The sequence below is a fragment of the Ammospiza caudacuta genome, chromosome 3, assembly GCF_027887145.1.
Source record: "Ammospiza caudacuta isolate bAmmCau1 chromosome 3, bAmmCau1.pri, whole genome shotgun sequence".
Classification (NCBI taxonomy): Eukaryota; Metazoa; Chordata; class Aves; order Passeriformes; family Passerellidae; genus Ammospiza; species Ammospiza caudacuta.
Genome location: NC_080595.1, coordinates 108,885,446 through 108,910,636, shown reverse-complemented (window position 1 = coordinate 108,910,636; position 25,191 = coordinate 108,885,446). Strand labels below are relative to the sequence as shown.

The window sequence follows — 25,191 nt, the reverse complement described above, 5'->3', positions numbered from 1 at the left end:
ATATGTTCAGTTAGCTCAATACCTTTGTGTCATGCAGCATGATTCTTGAGTTGGAGTCTTCACTTAATGTCCTTCAGAAACTGCATTGTGTGTGAGGATATTATATGTAATGTAGCACATTACAGCAATATTTTCTGCACTCCATTGTAAATGGCCTTGCAAGTGAATGAGTTCAATAAGCTACTTCAGTATTTTTTTAATCTAGATGGAAACTCAAAGTCTTTCACACTTTAAAACTCTCTAGCAATCCTTTGTACGTTGTATTCCTCCTCAATGCCTCCAAACTCAGGAGTGGCTCATCCTGATGATCAGCAGGTTAGACAAGAGTGTCAGGAGACCTACAGGAGGAAAACCAAATATAAAAAAGGAAGCATGCAAGAGGTGGATGCAGGAGCAGCTGACCTGGAAGGATTGTAGTTGTGCATGTTGAGCATGAAGGGACAGGATTAGGTAAGAAAAAGCCCAGGAACACATGTGAAGGGCAGCAAGAAGGGCTTCTGTACAGCAAAAGAAAAATTGGAGAAAACCTCTGCTAAATGGAACAGGGTGCCTGATGCCAAAAGGCATGTAAATGGCTGAGGTGCCTAATGCTTTCTTTGCTTTGGCCTTTATGGTTAGGCCTGGTTTTCAGCAATCCCCAGCCCCAGAGACAAATGGGAAAATCTAGAGAAGGAAAATGCAACACTTGGAATAAAGTCAGGTTAGGAAATGTGCAGTCAAACTGAGTATGATACAAGTTAATGCAATCTAATGATATTTTCCCACAAGTCCTGAGGGACCTAGTCAAAATTACCATGAGGTCATTCTTGATTACCTTTGAAAAGTCATGTTGATCCTCTGTGTGGAAACAAAGCAATTTTGCAGATGACACAAAGCTGGAAGGAGTGGTTGACAGATCAGATGGTTGCACAGTAGTTTAGAGTAACTTTGGCAGGCTGGAGAAATGGGCCAACAGATATCTCATTAAGTTCCAGAGTTTATGCCACATCCTGTGCAGGAGTGAGGGAGTAATTTTATGAACCCATCCAGGCTGGGGCTGGTCAGATGGAAGGCAGCTTCCCAGGAAAAATAACAGATATTCTGGTGGAAAACAAAATTGATATGAGCAAGCAACATCCCCTTCATTCTGGGCTGCATTTCGGAATGGTGTTGCCAGCAGCTCAAGGGAGGTGGCTGTTCCTCTCTGCTCAGCCCTGGTGACACACATCTGTGGTGCTGGGTCCAATTCTGGGCTCCCCTTTATGGGAGCAACAGGGACATTCTAGAGCAAGTCTGGCAAAGAGGCATGGAGGTTATTGAGGGATAGGACATCTGTCACAGGAGGAGAGGGAAAGCAAGTTGGAGTCATTCAGTCTGGGTATGGAAAAACTCAGATAGATAGATGTGATGTGAGTACATTGTGTATTTATGCTTAAAGAAGACTAAGCCAGACCTCAGCAGTTTGCAGTGAGTGCAAAAGAGGCAGTGGGCACACAGTGCAATACAGGAAATTCTCTGTAAATGTGAGACTTAGTTGTTTTTTCCTGTGAGGGTGGTCAGACACTGAAAGTTTTTCTAGACAAGCTGTGGAGTCTTCAAAGACTTTGAGTATCACCTGAGAGGTACTGGATCCATCTCTATGTGCAGTGTTCAGCAGACTCCTCTAGGTGACCCTGATCTGAGCAGTGGGTTGGATTGGTGGATCTCCAGAGGTGACTTCCAACCTTGTCCTTGCTGTAATTCTGTGAAAACCAAAATTAGTCTATTTTGATAGAATTGCCTATCTGATATTTACTGCCCGTATCAGTAAAAGATGAGCAAGGAACATTTTAGACACTATTTTGCCTGTTAAAATGTACCTGTGTAATCATTGAAGATGACATTTTGTCAGGAAAAGTTCAGATTTTCTTTCCTAGTGATGAAATGCTAATAAGCATTTTTCTTTTCATGTTTTTCTATGTAACATTAAGACTAAAATTCCTTAAAATACATTGTCTGAATGTTAAATTATGAAGTGCAATGAATCTCAATAAGTAAAAACAAAGAATGTCTCAATTTAAGTTCTTAAACTAATACCAGAGAACTGAAATTGAAGTACTTTGTGGTATGAACTAGCTGCTCATCTGCATATGATTAACTAATGAACTTATTAAAAACACTAAATAAAATATTATAGGTTTTGTCTCAGGTTTTTTTGGTTTTTTGTCACTGAAGATCTTCAGTAAAAGTTGGAGGAAAGTAATTTTCAGGAGTCTCTATTACCATTAATATTTTATCTGTGAAGAATTTAAAAGAATGATTTACTTCTGTTTGGTTTAATGGTCTTTTATAGCTGAAAAGGTTCTGTGGAAAAGGTGTCTACACGTCTTTAAAATTACTTAGTAACTGTTTTGCACTTCCAAATACTTTTTTAAGCGCAGTAAATTTTACAGGGTGAAAACGCAGTCTTTTATAGTTAATGCAAATGATGCATTAAGTTAGACCCTTTTCCCAGAGTACAATTTAAATGTACTCAGAAGTCCAATTATCTTTGATTTAGATGTAAAAATTGCAGAATAACAGCTGTGCCTGCTGAGTGAATATTCCTCTGCAAAAAGATAGCTTATTTGAGCAGAGTTGAGGACAGGTTGCTCAGGGAATGTTTGCCTCTTTTGGATCTTTTTCAAATTTAACTGCTTCTGGTCAGTAGAAAATACAAGTAAATTACAAAAGAGTATCAGGGCAATGGAGAGTTTATGTTCCCTAAGTTGTCATTTTGCACGTAACAGAATATCTTTAATTTGTCTAGTATTTATTACAATTTATTTATCTTGATTGTCAAGCATTTATTGTGATTTATTTGCGGAACAAACCCCAGAGATTATATTTCAAATTAATGCTTGCAAATAATTGCAGATAATAATGCTAAATTTGATGGCATTTAGAACACAGCTTTTTCTATACTACGGCAAAGAAAAATTTTAAGCACCTCCGACACTGAAGAATCAGTTTACATGCAATAACGATAATAAAATGTAGTGTAATTTAGAATAAAAGTAGAATATATGTAATAGTAGTATAAAGAATTCTTATTATAACAAAAAATATGTTGTTATCATGAAGTTCCTATTGGTTTATATTGTAGCATGCAGTACTAGCAGGAAATGTATTAGTAGCATATTAAATTACTAATATAGAGTAGAATATATTTTCTAGGCTATATGTTATACATATTTACCTAAGTTACCTATAATTGAAATTTGAAATGAGTTTTTTAATTTAAGTTTTTGTTTACCTTGTAAACTGATCTTAAAACTATATTATAAAGTAGTTTGAGAATTAATCTAATTTGTCCTTCTGAGAACACAAATGTAATATATATATATATTTTGCTGTTGATAAATATTGCTCAAATATCATTTTGCAACACCCTGATCATGGAGCTTTCTTAAACTTCCCGTTAAATCTCCTTCAGGGCTTACCCCTCTTCATTTTTAAAAAAGGTTTGGTTTTTTTTTAGATGGAAACCTATTTTCAACCTAAATCCTAATCAAATTTTATTGCCATTGTCTTTACCTGAATGTGTGTCTTCCCCAGTTACCACTATTTGCTTTAGGAAATCTCTTGCAGTTGTAGTTATCTCTGTTCAGACACGTTTATTTAGCCTAAGCATCAGTTTATTTAAACTTTTTGTAAAGGTCATGCTTCATTTATGTTTAGTCATTCTCATTTTTCACTTCTGGACTCTCAGTTGGTTTGCACTTCTTGAAATAAGTTGCCCAGAACATAATGTATTGCCCCAAGATCATACTGCTGCTGAGCAGAGTGGAAGCTTTATTTAGCACATCCAGATAGCAGCATTTCTGCTCCAATGTGTAGAATCTTCTGTGTAGAATCTTGAAATTATATTACTGACTCATGCATTAATGTATCTGTTCTTTAACTTATTAAGCCATTTTAAAATTCATACTCCATCATGCAATGTGTTTGTAACACTGTCCAGCATAATATCAATGTCAAGTTTAGTGAATATAATCTGTAGTCTGTTACTAGGATTACTCATGAAAATATGCAGTGATTTTGAAGTGCATAGACTCCTGTGGAACTCTGTGTGATTTGATCCTTTCATTAGAACAGCAAACTGTTGATGTTTCCTCTTGGTGCTTGAAGAATGCTGCTGAAATCCAAAGGGGATTCTAGTTCTTAGTTAATGTAACCAAAGAATATAAATCTGACAATCTTGCTGTCTGTTACAATAACCTTCAACATTGGTTATCATTAATATTAGAAGACATAATTTTCTCTGGAGTGTAAACTCGAAAGGAAAATTTCGTGAAATCACATTTGCACGCAAGCAAATGAATTGGTGTTTGAGTTGTCATTTTGTAAACTAGTGTCACAAAATTGACTTCTAATGCAGTTCTGTTTAATATCAGCATCTCAGCTGAACCAAGGCCTTTTTTTCTTCGTCTTACACTTAGTATGCCTCCATATCAGTGATTGCAGTGATTGGCTTGCATTGATTCTTGAAAAAACCTGATTGGTGACAAAAACATGGCCTTGTTCCCTGTTGTATACAAATCCGTGATAGAAAATAAAACTGTTGAGTAAAGGTGTGTGAAAAAGGATATTTGCAACAAAATGTCTGTGTTGCCTTTTGGTCCTTTTTCACATAAAGTTGGGTTAATCCACATCTTGGGGTAAGGCTTGACAGGAGCGGAAGAGGGGGGAAAAGTCTGGGTAGTCTTAAAATATAAATAAATAAATAAATAAAAGATTATCATTATGTCAACAAAAGTTATTCTGAACCTTTTAATATTTACAGTTAATGAGATATGAAGGACCCCTGTGATGAGTCTTAAAAGCATACCAGTATAAATAAATTGAAAAAACTGGGAGCTGAGCTAGTCTTTTGTCTTTGTCTCCTGAAGCTGTGCAACCAGAGCCTAAACTTTCCTTGCAGAACAGAGGAGTAATATCTTTGAAACCCTTTTCCTTGCAGCTATGAAAAGAAAAAGGAAAAGAAAAAACTTTAAAAACCCACAATTATCAGACAAAACCACCAAGCAAGCAACAATACTGGGTTTCTCAGAAACTTCAATTTCCAAGAAATCTCCTTGTTCTTACTTTTTCCTTGTAAATTCTTAAACAAACTAACAATTTTATCCCAAGCATTGCTATAATGATATATAAAAACATACACCAATGTATTCTACAGTCATGCTTTGTTGTTATTCTGTTGTATCTCTGTTAAAAATGAAAAAGGGGCTAGGGGAGAAGGAAATGCAAAAAAACACTGTGCAGATTTGAAAACAAGCAGGCTGGATGCAGTGTCTCAAGAGACAGGCACTTGCTCAGAGTTGTCAGATTCGATTAAGGGAGCTTTTGGTATCAATCAGACCTGACAGTAGCATATCAGAGGTTAGTAAAACTATAATTGCTGAACTGATTAACAGCAAACAGGAAAAGAGGGTAATGCTCTGGATCAAACTGCTTTAAAATATTTAGATCATTATTTAAACTTGAAGTCTGAGTAGCTAATTATATATCTTACAATATAAGAGATGAATTTCACAAAATCATGCAAACTGTTCTTCCTCGCTGTGGTTTTTAAAATAAGGTTTGTACTGACTTTAAATAGACTTTTATCTGGGGAAAAAAGAATACAGAGAGCAGGTGCTCATATCCTATTACTCAGTACAACTATTGTAATTCTAATATACATTGTTTTCTGTAGTTTAATCTCAGACTAATGTAACTACTCCGCATGTAAACGACTCCATATTCTTTTACTAAGATTATAAAAAACTTAAGGTAAGGGCTTTCACATCAACAACAAAAGGAAATTACTATTCCTACTGTTTTATCTAGTTTATTTTTATTGTGTCAGAGTCTGTTGTATTGAGGTCTAAAAGTAGTATTGGAACTTCTAAATGAATTTTGTAATTTCTGGGACATCCAGGATTGTGCTGAAAGCATAAAATTTTAAATCTTCACATACAAACTTAAATCTGTTAGTCATAATTGTGAAACTGAGCATGCAGCAAATAAACTAATATTGAAAAAAATCAATTCAACAGAATTTGTCACAAGGATCTTGCTCTGCTAAGTCAATGTGCTGGTACATTGACAATCACATGCCTTTTCATTAGGTGGAATAGCTGGGTTCTGTAAAGGAACGAAAGCATTATGCCTTCCTAGGACTCCTTATAAAATAAAACATGCTGAACAGAGTTATGTTGCTTCAGTTAAAAAGTCATTGGATATTCTAAGTTCTGAGTGACAGCAGTTACAATCCCTTGTTGATTTCTGTTGTTGATTGACAATTGCTGTTAGCTTTGGTGACTTACAATTGCTTCTAATATGCATCAATATAATGCACCTCTTTTGTAAGTCTTCCTAGCATGATGAACTCAAGTCTTTTATGTTAATACTTCTTGTAAGTGTAGCCCTATTATTAAATGTTTCTAAGATGCATATACATGTATAAATCTTTATTTGTGTATATATGACATTAATTTAGACCACAAATACATATTCAGATTTGTTAGAACATCCTCTTCAACTAAATGGGCATACTCTCATCTGCATGTCTTTGTATGGTAAGGAATCTGCTTTACTAGAAACATAATTCTGTTTTAACTGTGTTAAACACATCATCAGATGGTTGTTTCTGATCTACGAAGAGCAAAATACTTGCATTCATTATTTATTACTTCCTACCTCAGATTCTTGTTTTGAATTGCTGCCCTCTGCTTTACTTTCTGTATGTTTATTCAACTCCCTGCCTGAGCTCCAGCTCACATGAGGTTTTTTAAATGCTTGGATAAATCACAGAGTAAGCGTGCAATAAAAGAGGTATAAAACCAGCATTATGAAAATGACTTGCAGGTTGCTGCTCTTGTAACATGTTTTGATGGAGTTTTACCTCAAAGAGTGCCAGACTGGTAATGAGTCCCTCATGGGGTGTGATATCAGCTATCTAATATTAAAAATTGTGAGAAACTCCAAAGTATCACTTATTAGAAGGGAAACATTTTCAAATTTATGAAGCCCCAGAATAGCAGCTCTGCCTACAGAATTGCAGAACATGCTGCATTCCAATGGGTGTCTGCTCTGGGTGTAGTTGTGTGCAGTTTTACATGTCTTGATTTTTGCAGAAGTTAAGATCTGGCAGTGAGTTCCCTGCCAGAGCAAACCACCAAGATAAATAGTTGCAGCATGAATTGAGTAAACTGTGTAGGTTGCCCCTGCCCCCTTGCCAAAAAGCTGTCAGAAGATGAGGAGCGCTGGCTGTGACTGAGCAAAGCTTCCCCTAGGATGAGGTAAGGGGAAGTTGTAGATGTGTGTAGAGGAGCAGGAGTGTAGGGAAGACCAGTAGCAAGGTGAAAACAATAAAGACAAGGAAGTTCTACTAATAGAAATCGACAGAAGTAGATCTTTGAGAAAGTGTCTTTGAATAGTAACAATAAAGCAGCAGTGGCTAGAGCAGAATTCTTTATTTGCTATCCATTCATGGTGAATCACTGTGCTGTAGACAAATTTAATGCAGGTGAGCATAGAAAGGGGCTGGCTCCCTGCCTTCCCAAACTGTTAGATCCATAGGGCTTGTATTTCATACCTATGCTGTGTTTTTTCTTTACCTGTATATACTAATGAATTGGGCCTTACAATTGTTTCTTTTCCAGCATCATTGAGACACTTCAGAAAACAGTTCTGTTTGAAATTCCCCTACTTTGAATTATGCTTGATTTCATCACATTTAATTTTAGCAAGAGAATTCCTTCTAATCTGCAAGTGATAAAATTCTTCCCAGTAGAATCTAATCACTGTTGCATGTTGTTAAAAGGCAAATTTCTGAAATACCTGGCAAGCATTTTCCAGTGCATAATAAATATTTCAGTTTATTCCAGGTTATATTTCAGCTGTTTCGGTCTCTGCCTCCCCTTAGTTTTGGCTGTCATGTCTTCAATGAGACTTTTTTGTGCTAATAACAAAGTGAGTAACTCCAGCATCATTGGTCACTGAGCAGGAGGAGCACAGGAGGAGGCCTTTAGAGAACAGATGCTCACGTAGCCACAGGCATCAGAGTGGTTTTTTGTGTAATAAGATTCAGTTTTCTTTTTTCTTTCCTAAGGATACTGGTATATTGAGAGTTACTTAATAGAAACTGGGAAAGGTACAAAGAAATGGTAATGCAAAATGAATAAGAGGCGGCTGTTAAGAGGATAAAGCAAATAAAGGATGAAATTACAGTAGAAACTTGTATTTCTTGCAAATTTAATCCATGTTTTGAGAAGCAATATTGTGAACTTCACAGAGAAATATAAAATAAATTAAATGTTTGCTGTTTATATCAGAATTTGGATGGTTTCAAAGAGGAAATAGTGCTTTTATTTAGTTACCTTAAATATGAAAATATCTTTATTGTGCTGCAGGTGAAATGGCATATGGTTATGATACGTTTCTGGATCTTGATCCAGCTTTGGGAAGATAATTTCATTTTGGAAACTTCCCATAACATACAACCTTTATTATTGTGTTAATTTGGCATCCACAATATTTTCTGATGCAAAGGCCTCTAGATTTGTTCATGAGTTTGTTCTACAGTTTCTTTCTAGAAAGAATGATAGATTCTAATGCTCAGCATGTATAATAATATGAATTCAAACTTATATCTCAAATGTTTGAAAGTGTGTGTGTGTGTAGGTACCATTTTATTCTATGTTTTCACTGTTTTGATACAGTAAAGGAACCCATATTTCCATTTGGTGCACAGTGAAGGCACTGTACTGCTGCTGCTCTGTTTTCAGGATGGTAACATGCAGGCTTATTTTTGTAATGGTGCTGATACTCAGAATACCCAGTCTCATTACAAGGTACTTTTGTACTTTTTATGTTACAGAAATCTGTGTAATCACATAATTACCTGAGCATCCTCAAGCACAGGGCATGGGGCTTTTTCCCATCATCCAAGCTGATGCTTAAGCTGAGATCTGAGTCAACCAGTACTTTATACCTGGTTTGAGGATTATTTGGCACATAGGAAGAGTGATCCAAGCCTTTTCTGATTATTTTATGGCAACTAGAGTAATCAAGAAATTGGGGAGGAGGTAGGGTGTACATCTGAGTTTTGAGTTATTGTTGTGTATATGAAAAGGGTGACAGGTCAGATGAGTGACAGACGAAGGCTGAAATGGCTAAAAACTGTTCTTAAAAGTGGTCTTGAAGAACTTAAAAGCAGCAAATTTTGTAGTATGGCATGCTATAACTTTTTTATGTAGTTTATTCTGAAATCTTTACATATGTGGTTTGGACCTGTGGGAGTGTAAATTTGAGGGAATTAACAATAGTTTTTCTAGGCTCAGAGTGTGTCCTAATTATTCAAGCAGAAAACAGATACTAGTCATGGGCAAAATGTATTTGGGAGAACTTAAAAGTAGCAAAGAAATTCAAATAATTGAGAGTAAGTTATTGAAAACATAAACCTTCCAGGGTGTGCCAACGGCTAGAAATGAATGTTGGCCCCATAGAAGTTAATGGAAGATCATTTGATTTTAGTAAGACAATAGGCCTTTTCAGATTAGGAAAACCCTCAAACAATGACAAATCCCAGCATTTTCAACATGTTGATCTTCTGAAACTGTGGTGAAAATGTAACTTCCTTTCACCATGAAATCTGGCTTCACAGGGGACTGAAGAGAAGCTGACAAAAATAATTAGCAAATCATGCAATTGTAGAAAAATGCATTTTCACTGTCTCTTGAAATTTTGTAAATTAGTGTTGAAGTTATCAGATAGTGTTGTCCCTCTTGACATAATTTTTCAAAGTGAAATAATTAAAATTTTTTGTTTGAGTTCTTACCTGAAAATTATGTAAAACCATCTAGGGTTATGTTAAATAACCTCAAAGCTAAATGACCTAATTTTGAGTTTAAATACTTGGATTATTTCTTTTAAACAGGTAACTCCTTTGGTGCAATAGTGAAATTGATTGGCAATGCTCACTTAAGACTGAAGACTTTGTAAAAAGCCCATATTTCCCTAACAGAAAAAGTCAGTGTAGAAGAACAAACGGTAATCATAAATACATTGGGAAAAGAGAAGTCTGTGCATAGAGAACCTTAACATGACAGTGACAATATTGACAGTTAACCCATTTCTATTCGGCCATATCCTAATACAAAAACCAGATTGAAATATCTTGCATGAGTTGCAGTTCATTAAACAAATGTGACACTTTATTTTCTAGCTGTTTCAATACCGAAAGAGGTGAAGTGGTGAAATAGCAATATAAATGAACACACTTCTCGGTGTGCTGAGAACTCAAGTCCATGTAAAAGAAAAAAAAATTAAAAAGATTTTTTAATATTTGTTTTCTGTGTCCTTGTCTTGCCCCCAAACAAAAAGCAGAATCCATTTCTGGAATCTGAGTTTTGGTTCTAAAGGATAAAATATATTGTCTCTGAAAATTAATTATGAAAAGAAATGCCACTACTGCATTTAAAACTAATAATGAGATGACTCATAATGCTGTCTTATTATTTTAATTGAAAAAAAATCTTTGTTAGTCTTTGCTGATAGCAATTTCTTTTAGCTGATATTTTTAAATAACGTTTTATATATTTGAATTAAATTTATAATTTGCAACTACAAAGCTTATCTGTTTGGGTGGGATTTTTTGAGAATTTTTTCCCCAACTGTTATTTCTGTCTGAAAAATAAATGTAGTATTCTCTAGCAAAACATTCTCTGGAGATGTCTTTTCTTACTTGATATACTGTCTCATTTGGTATAGCTTTTAATTCAGGTCATTGCTTTGCATACATTGCTATTTTAAAATAAGATCAAAGTAAAACACCATTATAACGGATATTTAGTCATCACTCAAAAAGAGAAGAATTAATGATACAATATTAAATATGTGTCCTGATAACATGACTGACATTAAAAAAAAAAGCTGTGATCTGAATGTTGTCAATTTAGATTTAGCAAATTAGCTAAGTAGCTTGCATTTGTAGTATTTCACACCTTAAAGCCTTAATATGCATTGCTAAATATATTTCCTCACTGTTTGCTAATTAATGTTCTGCGGAAGTACAGCTGCTAATATTTTGTGGTTGATATGGCTCATTTTAAAGTGGTAACAGCTGCATCTGTAGTAGTGTTACATTTCAGTTCATAAATTATGGACATACATTTTTACACGTACTATTTTGTACAAGCATTTGAAAAATCTCTTATTTGCTAACAAAATGCACCCAGTAATATTTAAACAAGCCATGAAAATACCCCCCCAGATACCACCACTCCCTGAGATAATAGTGACTCAGTGAGTCTTTCATGTGTAAAGTTTTAAATGTTGCAGGAAATTAACATCTTTTTTCTGTAATATCACAAAGTCTCTTCAGGAGTAGCTCTTGGTAATTAGTAAAGACTGATATATTCTGATGGTAAAATAATTGGACTGGAACAATATTGTGTGACAGTGCAGAGAAAAATATTTTTCTGAGGGGAATAAATAGACACTATCAGAATATATCTTGTGGAGAAGACCAAGAGAATAAAAAGTATTTATAAATGTGTTTTGTAAGAAAGATTTTTTTTCATATTTTGAAAGAAACATCAGCACAAGCAATCCGGGAGGGTCCTGGATGCTCTGATGAGAACTTCTCCCTGTGTAGATAGGACTTGGAGGAGAGGTGCTTTGCTGCACCTCATAAAGAAGGAGGAACTTGTTTGAGATGTCAAAATTGAAGACAGACTTGACCATAGCAGCAATGAGATGTTGGAGTTCAGCATCCTGAGGGGGAGGAGGAACAGGTCAGAAAGGAAGCTCACCACCCTTCAGGAGAGCAGAGTTTGGCCACTTCAGAGATCTGCTTGGAAAAGTCCCATGTGATAAAGTCCTGGAGGGAGGAGAGAGTTCAAGAAACCAAGAAAGCTGGTTAATATTCTTGCAAGTTTAAGACCCATCCCAGTGAATAGGAACTTGGGCAAAAATGAATAATAGGAGCTTTGCCTGCAGGAATGAACAAGTTGCTCCAGGTTGGTTATACACAAAAATGAAGCCAGCAAAGAGAGAGATAGAGCAAGGACATGCATTCTGGGAAAAATACAGGGACATTGCCTGGCCATCCAGGATTTAAGTTAGGAAAGCTGAAGTCCAGACAGAGTCTGCTCAGGAATATTAAAGAAAACAAGATAAGCAACAAAAGGAAAACTAAGGACAGTCTGCAGCTGTTGCTGAATGAGACAGGGGGCCTGTGAATGGCACAGGACACAGAAGAGGCTGAGATAATGAATGCCTGCTTTGCACAGTCTTTACTAGCAAGGCCAGCCTTCAGGAATCCTGAGTTCCAGCAACTGGGGGAAAGTAAAGTGTACCCTTGGTGGAAGAAGATCAGGTCTTAAGAGAACAGGGGACACATATGTCTATAGTCTGATTGATTGATTTGCATCCACAAGTGCTGAGGAAGCTCCTGTCATTGCAGTGTCACTCTTGATAATCTTTGATCAGCCATTGTAACCGAGAGAAGGGACCAAAGACTGGAGAAAGGCAAATGTCACTCCTGTCTTCAACAAGGGCAAGAAGTAGCACCCATGGAATGCCTGGCTGGTCAGCCTCCTGTGGGAAAGTGATGGAACAGCTAATCATAAAACAGTTTGCAGGTACATGAAAGACAAGAAAATCCTGTAATGAATAGTGTGCTTGGCTTCAGCAAGGGGAAGACATGCTTGGCTAGCTTGATAAATTTTTATCAAAAAGTGACTGATAAGATAGATGTGGGAAAAGCTGTGTATATTGTCTGCCTAGATTTCGGTGAAGCTGTTGATGGTGTTTTCTGCAAGATCCTCATAAAGAAGCTTGTTGATGTGTGGGTTGACTGAGCAGGCAGGAGAGGCTGATACACCAGGGGACTGTGCTCTTATGTGGAGGGACACTGACAGGCTGGAGAAATGGCCTGACGTATCTACATGAAACAATCAAGTTTGGAAATTACCATATCCAGGACTGGTGGAACTTGTTCAATCTGTTCTATCAGTGCAAGGATTAGGCAATCAAAAGGTACAATATGAAAGTATGCCTTAGGGAGGAAGCATTTCATAGGCAACTGGGAGCTATCAGGTCAAGCTTAGGTATGAGGGGAGGGTCTTAGTTGTTTACTGTGCTGTGAAGAGGGTTGGAAATATTTTATCACAGATTATTTTAGTGAAACACAACCATTGAATGATTATATAAGTAGTTCCTTCTGGATAGCTGTTTCAATGTTTTCATGTGGAAAATGTATACAAATGGGGCACAACTTGAAGTTATTATTTGATATTTCCATATAGTTTTCCATACTGAATTCTGCTAATCGCTATCCAACACATGTAGATGCAGCCAACTGTCTCATATATAAAATGGGTAAAACGCTATCCAACACATGTAGATGCAGCCAACTGTCTCATATATAAAATGGGTAAAACTTAAGATAACTTCAAGTTCTACATTGCATTTACTCTGCTGTATGTTAAATTACTATATTTTTATAAATTTGCATATGCTTAATATTTCTTTTTTTTTCCCTGCTCTACTAGATGCTTGTGACAACTCCAGAGAAATGGGATGTAGTGACAAGGAAAAGTGTTGGTGATGTAGCCCTCTCTCAGCTGGTAAAACTCTTGATTCTTGATGAAGTTCATCTACTGCATGAAGACAGAGGACCAGTACTTGAAAGTATAGTAGCACGTACTTTACGACAGGTAAGAGTGAAAAAATCCTTAAAATAATTTTGTTTTGGTCAAGAATAGATAGATGTCACTGTAAAAGGTAACATGCTTAGACAATTAAAGAGAAATGCTTAGGCAGTTTGCAATTTATTTTACAGCTGTTCTGTTTTAAAGCTGTGTATGAAGAATGTGGATTATTTTTGTCTTCTACTTTTCTTTCTGTGTTATAACAACTGTCAGATTCCTAAGATGCATAATTTATTATAGTTCAGTTCCTTATAATTTATTTGCCTAATTTATTCTACTGTACAAGTAACAAGAAAATTAAACATTTTTAACAAATAATAATCAGGCTAATGTTTTAACACAATCAGAATGGAAATGATTTTCTTGCCAGGAATGCTTATTTTCAATTAGCAGTTTTCCTAGTAGAATTTCTTTTTTGTTTTAATTAAGAATAGTGTCTTAAATCTAGATAAAACTTTCAGCACTGCTAGAAAAATACTACATAATTTTTAGTCTAGCATAAATGGTCCTTTTTTTTCCTCTGTGATTTAGTGATATTTTCTAAATACCAAGATTAGAAATGGAAAAAAGGAGAAAAGGGATTTTTTTCTTGAATCTTGTACAAAAGAAGAATTCAGAGTTAGGCAATAAATAAGGTTGGCGTCAATAGTGGGATGTGCTTCTACAAGTAAAGTAAAATATGGAATTTGAGGATAAATAAAAAGGAAGGATTTTGGAAAAATAAATAATGGGAAGAGGGAGGATTGAGTGCATTTTTTTTTTTTTCATGAACAGCAAAACTCTACCCATACATGTAACCTGTAGCAGATTAAAATGAAACTAGTGTTTTTATGGCTCTATTTGTAGCATATTAAATGTTTAAAGCATTTTAGCTTTCAAGATGCTTTTTTCCCTTGGTAAGGCTACAGTAACCTTGTTAAGGCTTTTTGAATCATCTGATTCCAGCTCTGCTAAGAACAGAATGAAATTAATGTCTGGTCTAATCTGGTACTGCAAGTGTAAAGTTCCTGTGTAAAGAACAACATAAGTAACAATTCTTTAGAAGAATCTAAGTTTAGAGTGCCTCAAAGATGCTAAACTTGAGGTGTTTGATGTTGTATTTTCTTTCTTAAATGGTTTTGATAATTTTATTTTTCCTTAGGTGTCTTTATAGTAAACCCTCTCAGGTTTTAGCTGTGATGATGATAATCATTTTCTTCACATCAGATTGCAAGATTTATTCATTTCTTACTGTGAAATTTTGTGAGACTAGTAAGATAGGCTTCAGCTGTCCAAAATAGATGTTGAGAGCCATTTTATCCATCCTACATTACTCAGCTTGGCATTCCATTTCTGCTTTGTTTGGACACAAATCTCCCTTAGATCCTTCCCTTTTGTGTCTGTCAAGCCTGTGTAGGTAACTTAGGGGACATGAAATCTGAGGCAATTATGGTTTGGGTGCTGAATCCTATCTATATGCATTTAATGTAATACAGCAGTATCTTGCTTCTGCACTCATTTAAAAAATTAGCTCTTTTACAAAAGGATGTTTTAATCTCCTAGGATTTCAAGGTTTGTTTTACCTACCGAGTTGGAATTTAATTCATCTGGAGCTGAAGCTACCCAGTTGTAACCCTTCCTTAAGGAAAACAGTTGGGAAATTAGGCAATATACAAGTTTTGAAACTGACCATCTCACTACCTTATTTATTCTAATTTGATAAGAAAGACAGTAATGGAGACCCATATGTATCTTTACAAGTAGGTACCTTAGGAGAGGGAAAATTTACAGTATAAAGGTACACTAAAAAAAAACACAGTTAAAAAGAAAGCAAAATTACTTGTAGAATTTTTTGGAATTGTGCTGTAGAAAACAGTCGCTGACAAAAATATTTCAAATGGCAAGCTTCCCAGAGAGCCCAGGGACAAAGAAACAGGAGATGTTTTGTACAATTGTTTTGGTTTTTTAATATGAAAACAAATAATAAGAGGATTACTTTTTAAAATTACACTGAAATGTTATACTTCAGCATCTGAGCTTGCAGGCATAGTTCTATGAAGTTTGCAGTATACATCCACAGCTATGAAGTTACTGGAACTTTTATGCAGTAAATAAAGAAAGATAACATAATGTATCTGATTTCAGAAGAATTTTCCTGGAGTTTGGTGAAAATACTGTTATATATGCTCAAAGTGTAAAAAAAAAAACACACCTAATGTTTTAATATTACTTTGTGAGGAAAATAAATATATTGTTGTGTTTCCTTGGTTTTGTTCCTTGCCCATAATTCCATTTTATTGATAGTATTTTGATAGAAATTCATAAATGCCCCTGGAGCATGAAAAAAAGCCAGGATATTTAGCCCATCGCTGGAGAATGTCCTTCTGTCTTCAATGATTTCAATCTCCTCTCCAACCTTCCTGAAAGTTGTTATAGAACTTACTTTTCATTGATATCTATAGAAATATCATACTTGTTCAGTATTCATGCACACAGGAAGTAAGAGTAATTGTTCACTTCTTGAAAAACAAAAAATACCCCAAGGACAATATTAATCTGAAATGTCCTTATGTCAATTACAGCACTGTTGTAATTGCTGAAATCAATTACCTGATTTGTATACTGGTTTCAGACATCCAAAATATTGCCTATTTTCTCTTCATGTGTAGTAGAGGGACAAGTAATTCAAAAGAAAATCCATTGCAGAGCAGTAGTCACTAGATCAGAACTGGAGGCTGTAGTAGCTGACATCTGTTCTGGTCAATATCGTTGACATTTTCCCACTTTCTGTACTGTCACTTTTGGCTCCTGCAGGAGACGGTGCATTCAAACAGTGTAATTTTGATCTGACCTAAAACAGTCATTTCTTTTATCACTTCCATGATAAATTTCTTGAATACTACTTCAGCCTTTCCCATAAATCACTAATAACAACTCTAATAATGCATGTACCTGTAGTTCCATCTGAATCATACTTGCCTTAGCTTGTATATGAGGCAGTGTCATGATTGCTGTGCAGGTCAGGATGTGCAGTGTAGTGCCTTTTACCTTTGCAGGGTTTGTTATGCTGTCTTAGAGACAAAGCATCTCTCTTGTTTCATTGGAGGTATGAGGAATATTTTGATAAGATGGTGTACAACAGAAAAAAAAGACAGTGGATTGGGGTTTTGTCTTTTTAAGAATTAGTATTCATCTAGATACTTGGGCCTACAACTGTGCCAGAAAAGAATGTTTTGAGATCTGTATTGATATGAGGTAAAAATACAGCTATCCAAATGCATTCTTAAAGCAGGAATATCCTGATGCATTCACAGGTCTGTCCTAATTTGTACCTCAAAATACTGGAATGATTGATGTAGTTTCCCCCAGATGAACACTGAGTCACACCACTTATTGTAAGACTTTAACACGCTCATTTTAACTTATGGCATTTTTTAGAATTAGGTTTTATTTAAACCTGGAAGGAGCATATATATTGGAATTGCTGACAGTTTTACTCATAGCAGAATGAAGGGCATATTTGTGCATGTTTGCACTTTTCAAATTTTAGAGAATGTTTTTGCAAGTGATTTAAATTGACTTTGCTAAACATTTTGGTGGGAAAATTGCTCTGAGCTCTGTTATATACTGTAGGTATAACATCAAACAACTTATTTGAATCCAATTTATAGCTTTGATGTTTAAAGTTTTAGTCCAGAGCATAATGCAGATGTAAAACTGAAATGCTTAAACTTTTTAATCAAACTTTCCACACTACTGTAATATACTAAGGTTATTAGCTTGAAAGAGAAAAATTTACAGTTTTTACAGGCCACTGAAGTATTTTGTTATAATTATTCAGAGATTTTTGATTACTTCCTTGCTGCTTATGGGTATTTTTCACAAAAAAAGCACACTGAATATTATGCTTGAGTTATACACAAGTTTTAATACCTGTTCTCAATATGTGAATGATAAATTAAATAAAAGAAAATCCATATTAAGAACTTTCCCAGATTTTGGGATACCAAAGCTGCCATCTTAGACAGACAAATACTGTTTCTCAGAACTGTCTCATTTTCCAATTAAAGTTTCTGTTGCTTTATGTCTTTCTGTCAGATCAACAAATTTAGTATAGATGGGCTAACACAGCAGTACAAGGAATCGAGGAGATTCCTGGAATACCTAGATGGGAAAGGCCTCCTGCAGGCAATAGAGGACTCCACAAGCAGAGCTGCTGTGCTGCACCTTTTACTCATCAGGAAAGGAGGAGCTTGTTGGGGAAGTGAAGATCAAAGGCAGCTTTGACTGCAGTGGTCACAAGATGTTTGAGCTCTTCTTCCTCTTGAAATTCTCATATTTCCTTTCTGAGATTTCTTTCCTCATGCTCCCCTATTTAAGGAGCTTTTCCCTTCAGTAATAATATAATTTTCTTTTGTTTTTCTTTGCATTTTCAATATCTGTAGTGCCTTATTATTTCCTCTACCTTTTTTTTTTTCTGTCCCTTTCGTTCACTCTTTTACCTCTTACTAGAGATCATTGGCAAACAAGTTCAGATGTTTCTCACCCAAAGCCAAATGTCTAATTGTTATCAAATTAGGAATTTTTATGTGCTTGGAATCCCATTCTTGGCTTTGATAATTTGATCAATTAAAAAAAAAAAGTCAAGATTGATAGCTAATGACAAAAAACTAGCTGCTTAGATCTGTCTATCTTTTATGAAATGTTGGCCCACTGTAGTTCCTATAAGGGTCTTTTTTGGGACTAGAATGACCATGGCATTTCATTGGGTTCTTCAGTTCTCTCTTAAGTGACTTCTGTTAGTCTTTTGTCTCTTTGATATTCCACATATAAACTAACCAAGTTACCTAGCATCTTTTATTAAAGGATAAACCAAACAAGGTTACTGAAGCCTCCTGCAATAATTTATCCATTTCAAACTATAGTGTTGTGGGGCTTTTTTCCACTGGACTTTGCTATATTCACAATTGTATTTGTAAAACACGGCAGCAGAACTGGATATAGATAAAACTTTTGTGTTCGTTTGGTTCTGGCAGATACAGAGGTAGAGGGATTCCCTTCAATTATGCATTTCTGTGCCTTTTATACCTTTAAGAACTGCATGTATTTAATTTGTTCACACATCTTCAGAGCTTGCATTCAGGTACTTGTTTGTTAAATCCTCAGACAAACCTCTTAATAGCTGCTGCAGGATTAGCTCATTGATACAAGAATGTTTCCTGAGAATAGTGTTTCATTTTGCAGCTATGGCCTATTATAGAATGAGCTGAGTGAAAAAAAATTTAGTTTGAATGGGGCTATCAGCCTAGATTTATCTGTTTGGCTGAGACACACATCAGTTATATTAATTCTGCCAATCACCTTCCTTTCTTGTCGCTAACACTTTCTTGTTTTGTACTGCATATCATCAATAAAATTATTGAATAGTTGGGCTTAAAAAGCAATTAGAGGAATCCCTTTTTAATGGCTATTTTTCAATTATAAGTTCTTTTAAAATCTGTCAGTTCATCAGCTTGTGATAAATTTCATACATGTTTTCTTGCTACTCTGTGATGCTATTTTTAGGCAGTATGTCATGCAGCTGTATGTCTAAGGAGTCTTACATGAGTCTATCTTATCTTTTGTTGTGTAAAAAATTATTTTTTAAAAACTATTTATTTGAAACAAAGCCTAATCTCCATTGTTTGGAAAATAGTTATGTATCAGACATTTTGATTAATCTTCAGAAGCTTTTCTCTTACTGTGCATGGAAGGGATGTCAGGAAGTCATTCTGCATCTCATTTTTTATTACTGATAGGTTACTGTTTTCCAATTTAGTGACACACCTGTGGAGTTTAAAATGTAATAGTGATTGTCATACATTTTGTGGTCTTTCATATTATGGTAAAGCAGTGAAACTAATTTGTAGAAAGGTTCAGAGATATTTTTTGTTTCTTAGTTTAGGAAACAAAACAGTAAGCAGAGCATGAAAAGGCATTCTGTCAGTCAGGAAAAACTGACACTGTGCCAGGTATAGAAATCTCTTAATAGATATATGCAAAATGTCATTTCTTAAAACAAAGTAATGCATTCCTAATATTTTGCTGATGGAGAATAATGTGGCTTCTAATGGTGCTTTCTGTGTGGTTACATTTTTTCAGTACCTCTAGATTTTAAAGTATATTCTAAATGGAGGACTGAGATCACAGTATTTTCAGGGTTCATTGGATGCAGAGTAAAACTAATAAAATTACTTAACTAGATGGTTGCCTAGTAACAAATGCATTCTGTGCAGAGTGAGTTGTAGATAACGTCCTATATAGAATCTTCAAAACTGTATTAGTAATTGCATTTTTACTATGTACTTAGGTTTTGCAATTTCACTGGTTTTTTCCATTTCTGTTCTTAAAACTAGACAACTGCACCTATGTGGACTTATTGACAATTTAACTCTTTCATTACTAGCAAACAACAAACAAATAAACACTGATGAAGCATTCTAGCAAACTTCCTGCTTTGTAATTTTGAAGCATTACTTTTTTTTTTTTAATGTCTGAGCCCTACTCAATTCTTTTTCCATTTCTTTTTCTCCTTTTTTTGGATCAAGAGCACAGATCCTGTGAGCCATTCTGTGTGTAGGATAGTATCCAACTAATAACTAATGTGAACCCCCATATGTAGTACTTCATTTTTACTACCACTGAACAGGGGACCTAATTTAAGGTTCATCTTCTTGCACATCTGCACTACAAGCTAAGACATGCTTGTGTCTGATTTTCTGAGTATCTTCTCTTTAGTGTATATCTGAAGGGCATAAAGACTGACTGCAGAGGGTGTGTTGAACTGATCCTGGGTCATCTGAGTATCAGATTAATTTCTAACCAGCAGACAATTCTTCAAAGATTAAAACGTGTAAACTTGTCTGCTGCGCTTAATTCTGTGCTCAAGTTGAACAATCAGAGGTACGATTTCCAGCTTGATTGTAATTCATTCTGTGAATGTGATATTTTAATATATGGAAATGGGAAGGCTGCCAAGATGACAAAGTGCAGGAAGAACTTTAGAAGTCAGATAAAAGAGTATCTCTATGCACACACTGTATGCTCTCAAGTGGTGGCTGTAATGTAACAATATGCAAATCTAAAAACCTATTTGAAGGAAATGATCCTGCTGTGATCAATTTACAATCCAGAGAGGCACTTCCCATAGCTGATCCTTTATCATTTACAGCAAAAACGCAGATGATGCTTGCATGGAAATCGATACTGGGATAGCTGTCTCCTGATTATTTTTTCTGCATACATGGAATTTCATGGTGTGGTAATTGTGTTCTGTGAATGCTGTCAATTCTCCACATGCCATCAAGAATGTTTCTGAATTAGATATACTAGTTAGACATGTCAATTAAATATAGCAATGTCAGTTTTATTTCTCACTTCCAGTGTGACATCAAGCCAGTAAAACATAGTGAGGCTTTTAAAGAACCTGGTGTGCAAATACTGTGTCAGTTCAGGTTTACATGGAAAGCCTCCTAAGTTTCAAATGGTGCTTATTATAATTAAATAAAGAATGAAATGTTAGAGGCTGAGTTTCAGTAGTGAAGAAAAGGCACTTAGCTGCCTACCACCACTTCCAATATGCAATGTAAACAGAAAATTTTGTCATCCTAATTGTGTTATCAGTAATTTTCTGCTGCCATTTCAGGAAAAGGCTGTGGGTTCATAGTTTCTTGTATATGAAGGTATAACCTCTAGTTGAGACTTCTAGGATCAAATAATAAGTGATCCACTAGTTGAAAAATACTAATTTTTGAATGATCTGTATTTACAAAAGACATCTGTACACTTTCAAGGTTTAGTGTTCTTTAGAAGCACCTGAGAGTAAAAGATGTAAGTGCTTGGTCTTTAAGGGGAAGTCAGAAAAGTAGTTGAAAAATGTATGCAGAGAACTCTGTTATAAAAATGTGCTAGAATTCTAAAAACTATTATGGAAAATCAAGTTTCTGTAGTGCTTGGATAGATGAATAATAGATACATAGTTGAAACTGAATTATAATCACAGAGAAAATGCAAAAAATAACTCGTGTTATGGTTGCATATTCAGGTAGTCTTGGTTTTTTGTTTTTAAGTTTAGCCAAGTTTTAGTCACTGCTGTTTCTAAAATGCCATGTATAATTAAAAGAATAAAAGCCCTTGTTCTCTATCAGCATGCAATGATGTGCATAAACTAAACACATAGGTTTGAATTTGATCTGTACTTAAATAATTTGAAGGATTGTTCTGATACACTTTTTATTTTAGTGTAAGTGTCCCTCTTTTTATATCTTGATTATTTTATATATTTATATAAATTATATATATTTTTTATGAGCAAATACAAAAGTAGATGGTAAAAAAATAAAGATTTTTTGTTTTCATGGCCTCAAAAGAACTTAAGGAAGTGCATGGAATGATTAAAGTCTTATTAAGATGGTTAGAGGGATGGAGTACCTTCCCTTTGGGAAAAGGTGGGGAGACCTGGGAGTGTTCAGCCTCGAGAAACGAAGGCACCTGGGTCATTTTACTACCTCTCAGTACCTGCAGGGCACTTAAAACAAAGCTGAAGAGGGACTTTTGACAAGGGCATGTAGTGATAAGACAAGGGGGAATGGCATAAAACTGAGAGTAGGTTTTGTTTGGATATTAGGAAGATGTTCTTGACAGTGAAGGTGGTGAGACATTGGAATAAGTTTCCCAGAGATGTGGATGTCCTATCTCTTGAAGTGCTGGGGCTCTGAACAACCTGATCTATTGGAAAGGGTTTAAAAAATATGCTCTAAATTTATTAGTAATCTTAATTACTTGCTTGTGTTAACTGTCAGCTTCAGTTGTCATGTGGAGCGTTAATTCAGGGTTTTCAGAAAGATCTTTAGCTCCAGGGTCACCTGCCAGGTCAGTGACATTAAGTGGCTTCTTTCTTTTACTAAGGTTTTGAAAGTGGCAGCTCTCAGGAAATTGTAACTGTTCTCTAGGCACTGTTTTTATTTTAAAAGAAATCTTTGAAAAAACATCTTACATTTAATTGCTGTAAAAATACATATGTCCATGGTAATTAAGCAATATTCTTGTTAATTGTTTAAATACTTTAAATACTTTAAATGCTTTCTTGCCTTCAGATGGAGGCAAGCATACTTTCAAACTAGTGCTTTCAGGCTCTTAGGAGATTTGAAAAAGGATATTGTTATTGAATTTAGCAAAATCAAGTAATGTTTTCCAGATGGGAGCTCAGTTACACTTTAAGATTGCTGTACTTATTAGGCAATTGCGAACAATCTACAGGGTACATATATCAGCAAGTGGTAATTGTGCTTACAGCTCCAAGCTTAAAAATAGAGTGTATAAGCAGTGAGTGAATGAAAAGCTTTGCGCCACAGATGCCCAGGTGTTGGCTGCGGTGTGGGGTGGCTGCAGTGTGGCTGTGGGCAGGGATGGCTGGGGCTCAGTGAGCCAGATGTGGCCACTTAGAGGGGGCTCCAACCAGCCAGAGGTGGTGGCACCTCTGGTAAAGCATGGTTAGAAAGGGTAAAAACAGTGTGCAGCCATTGGGAGGGGAAAAAAAAAAAAAAAAAAACAACATGAGAAACAGCCCTGCAGACACTAAGGTCGGTGCAGAAGGATGTGATACTCCATGGGACCATGCCAAAACCAGAAAAACCCAAACAGACAAAGGAGGAAACAACTCACCCTGCAAACCTCCCCCACCTCTCAAAAAAGCCCCAAACCTCAAACACCTCAAAAGTGTGTGCTGGATGATGACTGTAGCCCTTAGGTCATCCCGTAATCCAGCCAAAAAAAGTTGTGTAAGAAGAGAGAAAACTTCCTTGTGCTCTTGAACACTGCTTTTGTTCCCTGGAGATGGAAGACTTTAGAAAATGAAATCTCATTTGTCCTAGTTTGCATTTACATATCATATTTTATTGTACGTGGATGGAGGTTTTCTTTGGAGAACTGCTCTTGTGCAAGTGCAGAATTGGTCTGCAGCTTTTCTGTGTCATTTAGTTGTTTGCAGCCACGGTTTTGGTGTCCAGAATTTTGCCCTAGAACATGTCTGTTACCAGGCAATGTAGTGGTTTACTTGGTCTGCTCATTGTCTGTTGTGTTTGGGTCCATGGTTCATTTTGAGACTTAGTTTAATATTTTGGTGTGCTTCCTATTTTTCAGGTCTGGGTTATGGTGTGGTATTATTTTGTGTTCCTTGAGAATGCTCTCCATTTATTTTTTAGTCATCTATTTTGAAAACTTTTAATTTAAATGTTTTAATTGCATTCCTTTCACTTGAACTCAAAACAGGTGGGTAAATCAAAATCTTAAGCCTCATATTTTTGGACTAGGATTTAACCAGGTGGAATTTACCAGCCTTACTCATCTTGAGACATTCACCCATTTGAGACTACTTGAGAATGTTATATATGGCTTCAGTTACAGTGTCTAAAAAGGCTTTATAATAAAATTACTGTGAACTCTGGTTTTAAATAATTATTCTGGTTGTTCTGGAGCCAGCCTACGCAGCTCCTAATGTTCCAGAAGGAAATGGGAAAATTTTTGTGTACTTTGTTCATACAGGTCTTCTGTGTGTTTTCATTCTTTTTGAAAATTACCTGAAAATACATATAATATGCAGGCTCTTGTATGGAACAGAACATTTAGTTGTAAAGCACCATTTCTGTCCCTTAGTAAATGGGAAGGCGTGTAAACCAAACATTTGAGGAATTAAAGATTTTTATAAAGAAGAAATTAGAATAAAATGCCAGTTACAGAGAACTAGAATACATTGTCTAAGAGAGTAGTGGAAGCAAAAATCTAAGACGGAGGAGTGGCAAAAATTAAATTGCTTTTTCTTTCCAGAATAGTGGTCTGATGTGGAGTAAGGAAGACACCAAATCATGTGTCACAGTTTTGCTTATCAATTGGACTTCTTAACAAAGCCAGTTTTCTGCTGTTGTTCCTCTATGTCATTTAATGACTAGCTCACCTTTTGGAGGGCAAAAGTACAATAAAATGGAAAGATGAATAAGCAAGATTTGATGGAATTGCAGAATGAACCGGTTTCTTCAATACAGGATAATCACCAATTCACATGTATTGTTCACCTTTTGTGGAAAATGTTATCTGTTTCTTTCACATTAATGTTTTATAAGGGATGTTTTAAAACTCTGTGCTTGATTCCTTGGCTTACAACACTTGGAAAATTTACAGTTTTTCTGATTTTTTTAAATAGGTTGAATCTACACAAAGCATGATTAGGATTTTGGGCCTTTCAGCTACATTACCCAATTATCTTGATGTTGCTACATTTCTACACGTCAATCCCTACATTGGATTATTCTACTTTGATGGCCGTTTCCGACCTGTACCTCTGGGACAAACCTTCATAGGGATCAAGACAACCAATAAGGTAAGGAATTGTGAAGAAAGGGTTGCTGTTTGTGGTCTCTCTTTGATCATGCTTCATGCATGTATCTGTATGGGCCACTTGTTTATTTTACTACATATT

The 25,191-nt window shown here is 35.5% G+C and overlaps 1 protein-coding gene across 1 annotated transcript in view; it reads left to right on the top strand.

Annotated features, from left to right (window-relative positions):
- ASCC3 (activating signal cointegrator 1 complex subunit 3) overlaps nucleotides 1-25,191 on the top strand; it is a 251,434-nt gene that overhangs the window by 80,258 nt on the left and 145,985 nt on the right. Inside the window, exons 11-12 of the mRNA XM_058801018.1 lie at nucleotides 13,542-13,706; nucleotides 24,916-25,092. Of these exons, the coding sequence (XP_058657001.1) occupies nucleotides 13,542-13,706; nucleotides 24,916-25,092 (342 nt within the window). The remainder of the gene's footprint in view (nucleotides 1-13,541; nucleotides 13,707-24,915; nucleotides 25,093-25,191) is intronic.